Genomic DNA, 17,132 nt, shown 5'->3' with positions numbered 1-17,132 from the left:
TTCTCCTTGCCGTTGTGCCCGCATAGCCGTTCTCCATCGTGCCATCTTTTTCCACTGCCATCTATCTCTACCGTGTCTTGTCTAGGTCGGGCTTGGCTTTGGATAGGCTTGCCTTGGCTCAATCTCCCTTCCTCCGTTTGACCCACCTCGACGGGTGCCCCGCCTTCCTGCTCTCCGAACCCGTTAGTGTCCATCCCACCGTTCGCACCAGACCCATCGCTCTAGCTGTGGTTTTTTTATGTTCTTTCTTTTGTGGCTTTTTTCCTTTCTTGTTTTTGCCTGTTATTTGCCGTTTCCTTCTCGTTGTGTTTGTGTTTGTTTCTTGTTGTTTTTGCTTGTTTGGACACTTTGTGGGTGCTGCTCGTGGGGGATTCACTCAAACTCTCTCCCTAGTTTTTTGTGTGTTCTGCCGATCTCCTCCACACCTGCTTTGCCGTCCACCATCCGCTGCCGGGTCTTTTCACGTGTCCTCCCACGATGAGCTTCTAACGCCACCCTCCGCGTCGGTTTCCGGCTAGCACGCGAGTGGCCTTCTTCTGGCTGCTGTCATCCGCTTTGTGTGCTTCTCCTGTTATTTTCCTTGTATTGTGGGCTTCCTATTGTTGTATTTCCGTTTTTCCATGTATTTGTTATTTACTTTCCTGTTTTATTTCCCTGTACGTTTTTTCTTTCCTTTGTTTTTTTTTTTTGTTTGTAAAAAGGCTCTGTCCTCCCTCTATGATTTGGCCGTTTTGCTTTTGGTCCAGACATTTGGATTGTGGATGTAAACGTTATCTTAGCTGTCGGGTCGAGGAGGATGAGTTTCGGCATGGGGATTCTTTGCTCTTAGGGCCAATGAATAAGCGATACCTATGCATTGGATGATGTCTGTTTGGTGCAGATTTGATCATAAACCTGATGAATAGTCATGGGTTTGTGGATGTTGTTGCCTTTGTTTAGCCTAATTGGTTGATGACTATAACTTTAGCTTCGGCTATGATTTGCTTCATAGCTTTTTGCTCTATTTGTAAGAGCACTTATTTGCGACCTTTTATCAATAAATGAGTATGAAATGTTTTCCCTTTCAAAAAAATGTTACAGTTACTACAACCTTTCATTTTGTATTTACTGCAACCTTTCACTTCTTTGTCTTTTGCTCTTTTGTAAATCCTCTATATATACAATGAGTCACTCACTCATTCATTGAGCTGGTTTTATTAATTATATTATGCCATTATATGGTATCGAAGCTACCAAAGACTCACGTCTTACTTGTTCTCATGTCTTCCATTATATTGTGCAATCTCAATTTTCCACCCTATTTAACCATCACATTACTCTAAAATTGTCCCGTGACAATTATATGCTTTAGCACTTTCTTATGACTTCTTATCTTGAAGGACAACAGTTGTTTGGATACGTTGATGGCTCTATTGCCTGTCCTTCGAAACTCATCTTAGCTCCCACCATGTCTTCCAGCTGCAGTATTGAAGTTCTCAATCCCAAATATAGTGTATGGTACCGACAAGACAAACTCATTTTGAGTTCTATCCTCTCCACTTTATCTGAAGCCACACTTGCTCGTGTTGTTGGTCTCAAGACCTCTCATGATGTCTGGTACACTTTGGAGAAAATGTTTTCCTCTCAATCTAGTGCTCGTATTATGTAGACTAGGTACCAACTTGCCACTCTCAAGAAGGGTACCTTCTCAGTAGCTGATTATTTTCAGAAGGCCCAGATCTTAACTCATACTTTTTCATCCATTGAATAGCCTCTTAAGGACTCAAAGCTTATCTTCTATATCCTTACTGGTCTAACTCTTAGCATTGATTATGATTCTTTGGTAACACCTATTACCATTCGTGTTGATCCTATTTCTCTCGAGGATCTTTATGGGCACCTGTTGACCCATGAACAAAGAATTGAGCACAACACGACTGTTACTGATTTGTCGGCCTCTAGTATAAATATTGCTCAGAGGAATTCCTCCTCCTTTACCAAGACTTCTCGGCCACCCTCATCTAACAACTCCCAATATAATGGTCGTGGCAGGGGCCGTGGAAGGGGGCGTGACTTATTGTCTCAAGGTCATTTTTCCAGCTATAACTCTGGAAATCGTCATGTGTGTCAAGTTTGCCATAAAGTTGGACACACTGCTACAAAGTTCTATCATTGGTTTGATCATGCATATCAAGGTGGTTCTCCTAATCCTACGGCCTACTTCACATCTCCTCACATGGCCTCCAATTCCTCTTCGTATCATGATACGGACTCCTGTCATCATTTGACAAATGATCTCTCAAACCTTAACATGTGTGCATAAGAGTATATAGGCACTGATCAAATAAGAGTTGGTAATGGGCAAGGTTTGCAAATCTCTCATGCTGGTTTTGGTTCTATTCCTTCTCATCATTAGAATTTCTCCTTGAATCTTTACTTCATGTTCCTAAAATACAAAAGAACTTGATTTCAATTAATAAATTTACTCGTGATAATCAAGTTTTTGTTGAATTTCATCCTACATGTTTTCTTATTAAGGATCTCAAATCGAGGAGGTTGTTGCTCCAAGGACCAAGTAGGGATGGTCTTTACCCCTTGCCCTCTCGGTTGTCTCATTCAAGTTCTCCCTCCGCTCTTGTTGGTGAACGGGTCTCTTTTGATCAATGGCACTCTCGTTTGGGTCATCCTACCATGCCTATTGTTTGTCGTATGCTCTCCTCTTATCAGCTTCCTATCACATCTAATAAATCAAATGTGGTTTGTTCATCATGTCAACTAGGCAAGTTGCACAAATTTCATTTTCCTGTTAGTCCTTCTGTTTCAATGGGTCTTCTGGACCTTTTGTTTCTTGATGTATGGGGTACTGCACCTTTATTTTTCTACCAATAATAAATGCTACTTCTTATGTATTGTGGATGATTTCTCTCGTTATTCTTGGATTTTTCCACTTAATTGCAAATTCGATGTTCTTGTCACATTTATTCGGTTTAAACAATTGGTTAAAAATTCTTTTCTCGTTCAATTAAATCTGTGCAATAGGATGGGGGAGGGGATTTTATTTCTGTTCAAAAGTTTCTTATTTCCAATGGCATCTCGTATCATCAAACATGCCCTCATACTGACCATCAAAATAAGAGTGTGGAATGCAAGCTTCGCCATATTGTTGATACGGGTCTTGCTCTTCTTGCCCATTCTCATGTCCCTCTCAAATATTGGGATGATGCTTTTGATACAACATGTTACTTAATCAATAGATTACCCTCCTCTGTCAACCGAGTCAAATCTCTCTATGAATTATTGTTTGATAAATCTCTAGATTTCAAGCTTCTTAAAGTGTTTGGGTGTGAGTGTTGGACGTATCTCTGGCCTTATAAGTTATAACTCTCACAAAATCTCATTTAGGTCTCTCTCTTTTGTTTTTTTGGGATATAGCAAACCTCATGTTGGTTATAAGTGTTTTCACATCCCTACAAGTCGATTGTCTATTGCACACTATGTTGTCTTTAATGAAAACAAATTTCCATTTTAGTCTCATTCAGTGTCAGTGTCTCCATCATGTCCCACATCTACTACTTTACCCTCCAACTTGCGTCTTCCTACTACCCTTCCCATTATGCCCTCTCAACCTTCATCTAGCCCCGCTTCGACACATGTCCCATCTTCTCCTCCAATAGCTTCTGTTACGGTCCAATCAGACTCTCCTTATGTCCATGTCCATAATTCTCCTTCTCAGTCCTCGGTGTCCACTTCCTCCTTAACTCAGTCTCCATCCCCTCTTTCGCCAGCTCGTAGTCATCAGATGGTCTCACGAGCCCAAAATAATATTCATAAGCCTAAAAGGTATATTGATGGCTCTGCTAGGTATTCTTTACCCCATGCCTATGCTACCTCTCTGATTTGTGATGAAATTGAACCCACCTCTTATACTCAAGCTACTGAAGATGTTAAGTGGCGAAATGCAATGGATGAGGAATTTAATGCCCTTATTAAAACCGGGACGTGGACTCGTGTTCCCAAAACTTGATATCACAACTTAAGTTCTTGCCTCTTGGAGTTGGGTTTCACTGGTTCCCAGTCAGATAGTTCTCTCTTCATTTTCAAGACTATATCTATTACTATTTTGGCTTTAGTTTACATGGATGATATCATTTTTACTAGGTCCAATTTGGCTGCTATCTCAAGTCTCATTCAGATATTGTCTTTGTCTTTTCCGATAAAGGACTTGGGTGAGCTTAATTTTTTTTCTTGGCATATATGTGACTCAAGTTCCAATAGGTCTTCACTTGTCCCAGCATCGCTATATCTCAGATATATTAGCTCGAACCAATATGACCAATGCCAAGCCTATCTCCTCGCCCATGGCAGCAAATTCTTCTCTTATCAAATTTTATGGCACTAAATTCTCTAATATCACTCTCTACTGTAGCATTGTGGATTCACTGCAATACCTTTCTCTCACCTGCCCAGATATTGCTTTTGCTGTGAGTAAGGTGTCTCAATTTATGCATGATCCAAGTGATTTTCATTGGTCTATTGTTAAGTGAATTTTGCGATATTTGAAATCCACTATTGATCACGGCTTATTGATAAAGAAGTGCTCCTCCACCCAATTATTTGCCTACTATGTTGCTGATTGGGCAAGGTGTCTTGATGATCGCAAGTCCACCTCTGGCTATTGTGTTTTTCTGGGTTCGAATATTTTATCATGCAGTTCTAAGAAGCAACCAATAGTCTCTAGATCTTCCACTAAAACTGAATACAAGGTTGTTGCCAATACCGTTGCTAAATTGTTATGGATTCAAGCTTTGCTTAAGGAACTAGGGGTGTTTCTCTCATCTACACCGATTTTATTTTGTGATAACATTGGGGCTACATATCTCTCATCTAATCCTGCCTACCATGCACATACTAAGCATATCGAAATTGATTATGACTTTGTTCGTGATCGTATTGATTTCAAAACTCTAATTGGTCAAATTTTTATCTAGCAAAGATCAACTTGCTGATGTGGTAACAAAACCTTTGGTCTCTTATCGGTTTAGTTTTCTCAAAACCAATCTCAACATGTGCCCTCCAATGTGAGATTGCAAGGGCGTATTGTGACATATGAAGATAAGGAGCGTTTCAATTTTAAGGACAACATTATTGCGATATCCATCTCAATTCCATCATACCGTTGAGCTAATATGAGTTATACACCAGCTGTTCAAGATGATATTAATTAATTGTCTTTTGCTTTTCTGTAATGTTTCAGTTACTACAACCTTTCATTTTGTATTTACTGCAACCTTTCACTTCTTTGTCTTTTGCTCTTTTGTAACATCTTGTCTTTTGCTCTTTTGTAAATCCTCTATATATACATACAATGAGACACTCGATCATTCAGTAAATCCATTATAGGTTGTTAGCCTTCGCACACGTTTTTTCTTTCGTTTTTTTGGGCAGCTACATGCCTTCATACAATTGGTTTTTTCTTTCGCTTTAGGTGGATGATGGGGTATGCTTAAATAAAGTGGCTCTACAAGAGCTCAAAAGCTATCAAATAACACAGGTGGCAGATTATAATAAGTGACATTTTTTATCATGAAAAAAAAAAGAAAAAAAAGAGAAGAAGATGTGGCTCATTAGACCGAATTCATGATGTAGAATGATTAATCCTCTAGGTCCTGTTTACTTAATAAAAAATGGGGGAAAGAATGTGGTGTACGTCTGCAAACTGATGTGATCCTCTACATACCCTAACAAAATAAATAATCTGCACATTAACCCAAATCGCCGAGTGAACAACTCGAGGAATTAGCACAACCTCTCTTAATTACTCCATTTTTTACCGGAATCTTCTTTTAATGACTTGAATAAATGTGCTTTAAATTCGTAGCTTTCTGGGATTTTGTTCCTTAATTTGTTTTTTGAATTAAGCTTTCCATATATCTATATAAGAACATAATTACAAAGCTCGATCTACCATTTCCTATTGGCCCCATCCCCATATCCTTTCCTAGATGGGTAATGAGAAAAGTAGTAGTTAATTGGTTGGTTAATGTGCCATGCTCTTCCCTGCTACGTGATTTGTTGGATGCATGCCAGATCTTAGAGAAAAATAAAGAGTGGTTAACACGTACGTTACAAGTACATTGACCAAAGCAATTATATATATATATATATATATATATATATATATATATATATAATAAGATGTTTATTGTATCATTTTATCCGATTTTGAGCAGAGGAAGTTAATTATTATTTCAATCCATAAACCTTGGGCTATTAAGGTTATCTTTTTCTTAATTAAATATTCAGAGATTAAACAATGAAAAGGCTTTCTTTCTCGAGAAGAAAACACAGAAAAATTCAAAAATATTCAACAATAAAGTCCAAACTCTTTTTGGCTCTTTTCTGGGGTAGGTGTAGGGTTTATATGTATGAATCTAAGACTAACAATAAAGTCCAACTCTTTTTGGCTATTTTATAGGGTAGGTTTAGGGTTTATATTTATGAACCTAAGACTATGCAAAATGCTTTTCAACCAAAAGAATGATTTTTCTTTTCTAGCGTTTAGCTTTTATGGGAAAAATGTGCGACCACTGAAAATGGTTGGTGACTTTTGGCAACTCTCGTAAGAGGTCTGATGGACGTGGTTTGTTTGGTGATCTGATGGAAGTCGATGGTTTGAGTAAGAAAAACTCAAATTAATTCGAAAAATGATTTACAAAGTTTAAAAAATCGAAACTATTTTCTAAAACTAAAGATGCCTTTTTGGTAAAAAGCTGAAAACATTTTCAATTTAACTAAAATTTTCAGTCCACCGAACACTAAAAAAATTCAAAAAGACATTTTTCAAACAATCTATGAATTTCTCCACAAATGAAAATCTATTATTGTTCAACTTCAACAAATCTTGGTTGACAAAACTAACAAGAAATGAATCGAGTGTCTTTTGGTAAGGTCCTTGCTCCTTAGTGCCGGATCTGTGAGTAAAGTGTATATATATATATATATTTATATTCTCCAGTTGAGAGTACTATTATAATGTATTAATGTGTGGGCATCAGATAGTATTGACCCAGCCAGCAACTCCCCGACATGCCACCGGCCACGACTGTAGATCGACACCTTCATCCTACACCCTATTATATAAAACGAAAACGGCTATATATATAATAATATTATTACAGAGACAGAGAGTTGACTCTGTCACCGGAAGCTTCAGAAAATGCAAATCCAATTAAATGCTAGTGTTTGACAGTTTGTTTAGGAGTGTACACGTTGTGGCTCTTAATTAATACCAAACATTTGTGGTTTCAATATCATTAAATTAACATTAATTCCTTTACAAAACCCTCCAAATTACCTAAAAGCATTCACGTTTCGGATTGGTGCAAATCTGACATAAAAAATGAAACTTCATGCAATACGTAACTGGGAATATATGTACTGGACAGGTCACAGGAGCATATAATCAAAGCCTAGGCCCACAAATCCCATGTCATTAACTGCAATTTAAGAAAAGGTATCCTCATTTAGTAAATAATATTGGTCAACATCTTTTCATATCCCAATTTCTTCCTATCGTCTCTTGGGTAATATTTATTAATATGTCAAATCGTATTTACTGTCACTGCCCCTTCCTCTTCACCAATCGCCTCCCATCTTTGTGCGGACATTAAACATGAATATAAAATTATATACATATTTAATTATATAGGTTATATTTTTTAACTATAATTTATTAATTTTGTATTAAATTTATATTATGTTTGTCGGTCTTTATCAAGTTGTTTGTGTTGAGTTTATAAGACTATATAGGTCACATGTTGGGTTTATGTCACATTTTTTAATTATAGTACGTACGTTAATTTTGTGTTAGGTTCATATCAAATTCGTGAGTTGTATTAAAAATAACGAATCTTTATCGAGTCATATAAGTTGATCGAGTTTATGTCGTATGTCGGGTCAATTTTGACTTGATCCATTTAATTAAACGGAACAAAATCTTCGACCCTAGTGATCTCGTGTAAAAAATTGACAACTCTCAATCTCTTTAATTACCCATTTACCCACATCGACGTCTCCTTCCTAGTTGCTACCACCCACATGACCAACTTGATTCAAAACTATTTGTGCCAACCCCTCCCATATTCTCACCTCCCCTGAATGGCAAAAACTCACCATAAATACATGTATCCTTAGGGAGAAATTAAGAAAGCGACAAACACACAGAGAGATAGAGAGAGAGAGAGCCATTTCACTCATGGCTAACTCAAGCCTACCACCATACCACCCCACCTCCAAACCCTCTAAGCCCATCTGCGGCACCTCCTTCTCCTGGAAAAGCACCAACCTTTTCTCCCTCGTCGTCTTCCTCTGCATCATCTCCTACTTCCTCGGCATCTGGCAGCACGGCGGCTCCACCGTCCCCATCAAGGACACCGCCGCCACCGTCGCCGCCGCCAACGCCGCATGCAATATCGCCACGATCAACAACAGCACGAAACTCGACTTCAACGCGCACCACAGCCTCGACGAAGCCGGCCCCACTTCCCGTGAAACTTACCCTCCATGCAACGCTATGTACAGCGAGTACACGCCGTGCGAGGACGCCAACAGATCGCTTAGATTCAGCAGAGACAGGTTGATATACAGGGAGAGGCACTGCCCGGAGAAGAGCGAGCTCTTGAAGTGCCGCGTGCCGGCGCCGTACGGCTACAAGAACCCGTTCGCTTGGCCGGCGAGCAGGGATCTCGCGTGGTACGCCAACGTGCCGCACAAGGAGTTGACGGTTGAGAAGGCGGTGCAGAATTGGATCAGATATGACGGCGATAAGTTTAAGTTCCCCGGCGGAGGCACCATGTTCCCTAATGGTGCTGATGCGTACATTGACGATATTGGGAGGTTGATTAATCTCCAAGATGGCTCTATTCGGACCGCCATTGATACAGGCTGTGGGGTAAGCTTTTTCTTTTTATTAATTAATTTGTTTCTTTAATTTCCTTAAGCGATTCATACAAAGTTAATGATGTGTTTGGAACGTCGAATTAACACATTTTCGGACTTCTATTAACGAAGAATCTACATTTTGAGGAATAAATTTTTTACAAAAATTTGGACTATATATTATTTAATTGTCTGCATGTCAGCCAAGATGGCCGGCAAATTAAAAAAGAAATGTGAAATTAACTGTTGATTTGTGGGAATTCGTACGTCAGTTGTCTTGTTCAATGGAATTTTTAGGGGACGTTGATGTTATAGAAACTTTATATATGATGATTGGTCGAATTTTATGAAGTTTCGCAAGAAAATTAAACTTCACATATTGGGTTGCTAAAGTTATGGGATGTAATTAATTAATTAATTAAATATTAGAGATTTAATGGGATCGTCAGAATCTGACTAAGATATTACCTCGTACCATGTACCAAAATTATATATATATATATATATATATATATATATATATATATAGCATTTGTATGTTTCCTAGAAGCCAATTCTATGTAATGGTTCTTAATTTACCCGCTGGGAATTGAAGCTGCCTTGCTAGCAGGTGATGAAAAGGAAAAAAGATTTTAATCTTCTCAAAAGAAATACGATGGTATTTTTCCTGTAATGCTGAATCTCATTAAAGAGAATTAAACAGAGAGATATATCTCATTTGGCCACCAAATTACAATTTGGGTAGCACATTGTGAGAGAGTGTATATGAGATTTATTTTATTAAATAAATTTTGAATAACATTATAAATTTTGCATGTAACTTTATATTATACATATTTTAAAGCCTTCTTGGACAATTATTATATTATTATTTTACTCCATTTTACTTGGCTAATGTGACAATATTCATAAACCCTTTAATCAATTTTTGTTTTATATATATATAAAACAAAAAATTAGGAGTTTAAAATGTTTAAATAAAAAAATTTATCACACTTGATCTGGAATATTCTTGGAAATGGTGGGTCTTGATTCTTCAAGCTTAGATTGCATTATTTGTTGTGAAATATTGTAACAAGTACACAAAAAAATAAAATAAACCGATTTAATTAACAATGGTGTTATTGGAAATGGTGGGTCTTGATCCTTCAAGCTTAGATTGCATTATTTGATCTGGAATATTGTAACAATTAAGTTGACAAAAAAAGAAAAAGAAAACTGATTTAATTATCAAATTCATTTTGTAAAGGCGTCTTTCCTTGTTCTCTAATCTAATTATAAAATTGAGTTAAGTAGATCTAACGGTGCAGGTTGCAAGTTGGGGAGCGTATCTTCTGTCGCGTAACATAATGACAATATCATTCGCACCAAGAGACACCCACGAAGCACAAGTGCAATTTGCTCTGGAGCGAGGAGTTCCTGCTTTGATTGGAATCATTTCCTCCAAGCGTCTTCCTTACCCTTCTAGATCTTTCGACATGGCCCATTGCTCTCGCTGCCTCATTCCATGGGCCCAATATGGTATATTATTATAATATTCCCATTTCACATAATTTACACATCATATATATATATATATATATATATATATATATATATATATGGGTTCATTTTCAAATATATAAGTATATCCTTAATTATATTTACCAATATTTTATTCTTATTTGTTTTTGGTATAGGTGGGATTTATTTGATTGAAGTTGATCGGGTACTCCGGCCCGGTGGGTACTGGATTTTGTCCGGCCCGCCAATCCGCTGGAAGAAATATTGGAAAGGCTGGAACAGAACCCGGGAGGATCTCAATGCTGAACAGACCACCATCGAGAATGTCGCTAAAAGCCTTTGCTGGAAAAAGTTGGTGGAGAGAGATGATATTGCAATCTGGCAAAAACCCACCAATCATTTGAACTGCAAAGTTAACCGCAAACTCACCCAGAATCCTCCTTTCTGCCCTGCTCAAGATCCCGACAAGGCCTGGTTTGTGCTCTTTTCTCCTCCTACAAGATTGTTTAAAAAAAAATGAATTTAATCATTTAATTTATATATATAGTTCATTTTGTCAATTTTCAGGTATACAGAAATGGAGACATGTTTGACACCCCTGCCTGAAGTTTCCAACAACCAAGAAACAGCCGGCGGAGAGGTGGCAAAATGGCCGGAGAGGTTACATGCTATACCGCCGAGGATTAGCAGGGGAACTGTGGAAGGCGTGACAGCTGAAGTTTTCCAGCAAGATGTAGAGCTATGGAAGAAGAGGGTGTCGTATTACAAGAATGTGAACAATCAATTTGGACAACCTGGGAGGTACCGAAACGTTTTGGACATGAACGCTTACCTGGGTGGCTTCGCTGCTGCTCTAATTGATTACCCTCTTTGGGTGATGAATGCTGTTCCTGTTGAGGCAAAGATTAACACCCTTGGAGTCATATACGAACGGGGATTGATCGGAACGTACCAGAATTGGTATATTTCTGCTCTGTTTTCATTTGGGTTGATTCATTTTTGCAGGCTTCGTTCGTTGGATCATAATTTTTTTTTTTGTTGCAGGTGTGAAGCCATGTCTACTTATCCAAGAACCTATGATTTCATTCACGCTGATTCTGTGTTTAGTCTCTACAAGGACAGGTAAAAATATTACAGAGGAAGTGTCTTTAATTATCTATGTTTTTGCTAGACATGATCTAAACATGTTATTTGGTGTTTTTAGATGTGAAATGGAAGACATTCTACTGGAAATGGACAGAATTTTGAGACCAGAAGGAAGTGTAATCTTCAGGGATGATGTTGATATAGTGATAAAGATCAGGAATATTATTGATAGATTGGACTGGGAGAGTCAAATTATTGACCATGAAGATGGGCCTCATCAGAGAGAGAAGCTTTTAGTTGCAGTGAAGAAATATTGGACAGCTCCTGCTCCTGACCAAGATGAATCCAGCAAAATACATTAGATCTTCTGTCAAATTTCCAGCTTACATTTTTCTTTTTTCTTTTTTTCCTTTTTGTGATTTACTGATTCTTTTGGTCAATATCATTTTTTAGAATTGTGATCGATGTTATATTAATATCGCTTTTATTGGACCATTGCAAATTATACCAATCACTCAACTGTTACAAAATATCTGGTGAGATGATAGAAAATGATATTTAACGCCAACTTACCATTAAGTCAATAAGTGTTTGCTTAATTAACCTTGTCTGGGAGATTTTTGCATTATTATTATTAAAATTGACTCGTCAAAATTACAATTTGAGTTTTCTTATTAGGTGGGTATATAGATAAAATAAATATATATGAAAAAGCCAGAAGGTTTTGAAATGAAACAAGTTCAGTACTGCATATACAATTCAAAAAATAAAATCTTAAAAAAAAATGTATTTTCTAACAATTGAATTAGCAGTAAAAGCGGGTTCAACTTGTAAATTAAGCATGCATCAACACCCTTTTACCTTGAAAAATGCTTCAGTAGGTTTTTTGTTTTTTCATATGGTTTAACCTAAGTTTTCGAGATAGAAAGCGAAGAATTTCACTCATGAATAACTCGATCTAAATGTAATGCTCAAAACTACTCTATGATTAATTGTTTCTAATGAGTAGTTTAATCGGTTAAAAGCCACACTTCCTAAAGTGGAGATCACTAGTTTAAATCTCCATCTTCATTTCTCTTTTTTTACGGACATGTAAAAAAAAAAATTTAAAAAAAAAAGAAAAAAAAAAAAGAAAAGAGTTTTTTACCAAATGGACTAGGTTTTTTTATTTATACGATTTTTTATATATTAAATGTATTTTTTAAGGTTCTTAACACAATTAAAAACATCTTCTTTTTTTTTTTTTTTTTGAGTAGAATTAAAAACATGCTCTTAAATAAATAATAACAAAAAGACATGCCTATTAGGCCTTTTATAGGCACCACACGATGTAAAACAATCCCATCAAGAGTTATAAGTAAATTAACACAATACAATACGTTCACACTCAGTATTCATACTCATTTAAATGTTACCATATATGGTCAAGGTGTATGTGTAGACAATTTTGTAAATAACGTATAATGAAATATGCATGTTAATTTAAATAAGAAAATATTTGGTGCTCTCTCAAAGGTTTAATTTATTTAAAAGATGTCTGATCAAAGTTCAATTTATTTACAAGATGGCTCAAAGTATATATGCATGTTAATTTATTTATATAATTCATAGTACTTTTATGGTTTATCAAAATAAACCAAAGATTCTTAATTCGCTAATTAACTTAATTTGAATCATGTCAAGCGCCGGGGGAGGGGGGAAACCCTCCCAAATAAGAAAATATTTGGTGCTCTCTCAAAGGTTTAATTTATTTAAAAGATGTCTGATCAAAGTTCAATTTATTTACAAGATGGCTCAAAGTATATATGCATGTTAATTTATTTATATAATTCATAGTACTTTTATGGTTTATCAAAATAAACCAAAGATTCTTAATTCGCTAATTAACTTAATTTGAATCATGTCAAGCGCCGGGGGAGGGGGGAAACCCTCCCCCCCCATTTCTCTTTCCCTTCTTTCTTTATTTGATTAGATTCACCATCAAGACTTTTTACCAACATGTCACGTTCTGTGCACCGTCATCCCACCAGATCTAATGAGGTTTCTAAATCTATTTTCTCCATAATCAGATTTGGCTTTTTCCATCAGTTTCGTCTATTTATGCTACTGCTCACAGTGCTCGCTAGCCACTTCTTCCAGCTGCCGGCCTTCATGCATTATTTTGCCAACCATGCACCAACGTGTCGACGTTGCTGGGAGTGGGGTGTTTTTTACTTTTTTTTTTTTTTTCTTTTTTTTTTTCATGTTTGCTTCTAAATAAGACAAGTCTGTTGTTGCTCTGGCTGCAGCAAGTCTTGGATTTGTGTTTTCTTAAATTTTGCTTAAGAATAATAAAATGGTTTCCGGTAGGTCTTTTGTTTTCTTATACTGGTTTTTTTTCTAAGAGCAAATTATTGACTGATAATGATGGAGGAATTATCAAGTTTATAGAAGAAGTGTCATTGATGAAACAAACAGCGACTAGAGAAGTGATTTGTCAGTTTATGCTGCATATGTATATACAAATTATGATGATGACATTTTTAAGGTATTATTTTTTAATAGCCCTAAAAACTATTGAGTATGTCATAGATAGTGTTGAAGAGTTTTCAACTTATATCTTTGTATGATGGATCATTTTGCTCTATATTGATTTTATATCAATGAAGATAACTCAGTTTGTTCAAATAATCATGTCCAAGTACAGACCTGCTTATCACTTGTAAACATTATATGCAGCAAAAGCCCCCCGTAAACCGTGGTGAACCTAACAGCAAAATTAGTTGACTCATGCAATTCATGACTCATCACCTCTTATTTACTATAAAAGGACGTAAGAGCCGCACAAATACAACACAGCATCTAAAGTACTACAACATACTATATAGTGCTATTTGTGTTTGAGAGAAATTAATAATTAACGTCAAAGTGATTTGATGGCAGCCCTCAAGTCCCTTGTCTCTCTCAGCTCTCAAGCTGCACTGCTCTTCCTGGTCGTGGCAGTTGGTGTTGCCGTGCAGGCCCAGACAGCTCAGGCGCAGAGCTGCACGTCTGAGCTCAACAACCTCAACGTCTGCGCGCCCTATGTCGTGCCAGGTGCCACCAACACCATGCCTAACGCTGACTGCTGCGGCGCACTCCGAGGAGTGCACCACGACTGCCTTTGCAGCACTCTCAGGATCGCTTCCCAGCTTCCTTCCCAATGCAATCTCCCTCCCCTCACCTGCGGTACTGATGATTTCTTTTATATACTGTTTGGTTGACATTTTTATACGTACTTCTCAAGCTAACATTTTGTTTTCCCATATGCAGGTAGAAATTAAGGAAACAAGCTACCGAATAAATGTTTTTAAGTTTTATGGTTTTGTCTTTCTGTCCTTGTTCCCGTTAATGTATTTTGATCTACGAACACTGACCAAGCAGTGGTGTGGGGATCAGAGAAAGAACTTGGTGTTATAATGGAATAAAGAACATATATCAAATGCGTAGTAGTTTCTGACATTTGCTATAAGATAGATGACATGGAATGCTTAATTAACTAAATAAAAAGAATAAAAGTCCATTATTTTCTGACTTGCTAATATATATAATTGCTAAAAAACAAAAACAAGAGAAAAAGAAAAAAGAAGCCTCATAAATTAAATTATTAACGAATCCATGTTATGCTGGCTAAGTATGATTTTACCCACAGTAAAGGGAATTTTTTTTGAAATTAATATACTTGCGATTTTAGAATGACATAAAGGAGAGGCATCCTTTTTCAAGAAAATGGACAATTGGAAAAGGATTATCCTAATTGAATGAAAAGGAAGATATAATTTATCTAGCTAGCTAGCTAGTACACATGAGGCAATATTGCTAGGCTGGAAGCTAAAATGTTTACCAACAAGAGGGCATTAATTATAAGGAGATTTCTTCAATACATCATCCGCCGATTCATTGGAAATCATTATGACACTTGTGACACATTTTGTTTAGTGAGTGTTATGATAGCCTTCTTGAATAGAAACCTTATGCTTATTGTTAGTATTTCTTCTCGGTCGAAGCTTCGTTTGCAAGAGAGCTTGCTGGCATCCAAACAGCTACATTACATAGTGAAACCTGAGAGTTCCATTCACTGCACATTTCCTAGGCCGTCAGAACATGATGAGTTACAAGTAAAACCCAAGAGCTTCGTCCGCTGCACGTTCACAAGTTCGTCCGAACGGGTGAAGCCGCGTCCGAACATAAGTCAGGGTGTTCGAACGAAAGTATGATGTTGTTGCTTATATATAAGACTCTATAGAGCACGACTTTTTTAAACAACTAATTTAGAAGGCAAATTCTATATTGCGCTAAGAGAGGATTATCAATATTCAGAGCTTTAGAATTATGTTCTCTTAGAGTGTTATTGTGCTCGAGAAGCCGTTTTGTTCATCAACGATAAGAAGTCTATCGGAGGGATTCAATAAAAAAGAATCACTTTAAGAAGATTGTCAAGCTAGGAAGACAAGCGGGAAGTTTGTTGATCTTACATAGCCTTGGAATTGCAAAGAGTTGTAAGTGTCATTGTGTCTGTAATATAGATTTTATTTTAGTAATTTCTTGGGTTTTGCTGCCTTAGAAATGTTTTAAGTTTAGAGAATTTTCTAAAATGTTTCATTTTTATCATCAAAATATTTGTCTTTGTGATTTACTATTTTACATATTTTGTTAATTGATTGTTGCATGAATGCTTCTTATTTTTAATTATGTATTAATTTTTGTTAAACACTTATTCATGCCATATAGGTGTATTGTGGAGTCTAGTTTATATTTTCACTTATATGTGACGTACGGGCAATGGTATTTTGTGGAAAAAACAAGTTTGCTTTATATATGGTTATTGAGTTTTGGAAGTACGTAAGAGATAAAGCTAAAGGAAAAGTGCAGACAATAGGCAATGTTTACAAACAATTTGTGTCTAACGTTTGAGAGAAATGTGATCAATATGGGCATGAAATTGTACAAGTACGTTTGATACTTTTGATTAATGAGAGCTGGCCAGTGTCGTTGCCGGTGTTGTCCGGGCACACCGGCGTTGTGGCCAGCTTGATATGTTCGATCAATGAGAGCTGGATAGCGACAATTGGTAGAAAAAGTAGGAAATATATTTTTTAGGGTTTTTTTTTTTTTTAATTTTTTTTTTTTTAACCAAGACGAGGAATATGAATATAAAAATTTAGTATTTTTGTTTATTTTGTTTAAAGTATTTCACGTTGATTTGTCAAACCCTCATTAAAGGGCAAATTAAAGATATTGATTTGTTCCAAGACCCTATAGAAATTATCCTCCACACAAAATCATATTGGTCATATATATTTTATAGCCAAGCAATGAGAGAGATATTTGGAAAATTTAAAAATAAAATGCAAAATAATAGAATGGCCTTTATACGAAACGCGGGAGGTACATGTTTTTAAAAGGCTTTGTTTGTTAATATATATATATATATATATATATATATATATATATATATTACTTTTCTTGTTGTTCTCTATTTTTAAAACAAAAGTATTTAACAAGTTATAGTTATAGGAAACTCCTGCATCTTTTTGAATTTACACTAAGCCCCCTCAAAGTTCATGAATTTGGAGGGACTTCATGACTTGGAATTTGAGATTTCTTTT

At 36.4% G+C, this 17,132-nt stretch overlaps 2 protein-coding genes and 1 pseudogene across 2 annotated transcripts; all 3 read left to right on the top strand.

The window, feature by feature from the left end:
* Positions 1–1,750: 1,750 nt before the first annotated feature.
* LOC148585895 (small nucleolar RNA Z247) lies at positions 1,751–1,895 on the top strand (annotated as a pseudogene).
* A 6,286-nt stretch (positions 1,896–8,181) lies between these two features.
* Positions 8,182–11,992, top strand: LOC132182434 (putative methyltransferase PMT16). Its single transcript, XM_059595674.2, has 6 exons — positions 8,182–8,929; positions 10,227–10,437; positions 10,596–10,893; positions 10,987–11,379; positions 11,464–11,541; positions 11,624–11,992. The coding sequence occupies exons 1-6, from the start codon at positions 8,234–8,236 to the stop codon at positions 11,865–11,867; spliced, it is 1,920 nt and encodes a 639-aa protein (XP_059451657.2). The 5' UTR covers positions 8,182–8,233; the 3' UTR covers positions 11,868–11,992.
* A 2,428-nt stretch (positions 11,993–14,420) lies between these two features.
* LOC148585894 (Bifunctional inhibitor/lipid-transfer protein/seed storage 2S albumin superfamily protein) lies at positions 14,421–14,747 on the top strand. Its single transcript, XM_088516813.1, has one exon. It carries the CDS (start codon positions 14,421–14,423, stop codon positions 14,745–14,747), a length of 327 nt encoding a protein of 108 aa, XP_088372939.1.
* The last annotated feature ends 2,385 nt before the right edge of the window (positions 14,748–17,132 follow it).

This window comes from Corylus avellana, chromosome 5, assembly GCF_965113065.1.
Source record: "Corylus avellana chromosome 5, dhCorAvel1.hap1.2, whole genome shotgun sequence".
NCBI classification, from domain to species: Eukaryota; Viridiplantae; Streptophyta; class Magnoliopsida; order Fagales; family Betulaceae; genus Corylus; species Corylus avellana.
This window is presented reverse-complemented; position numbering and strand designations above follow the sequence as displayed.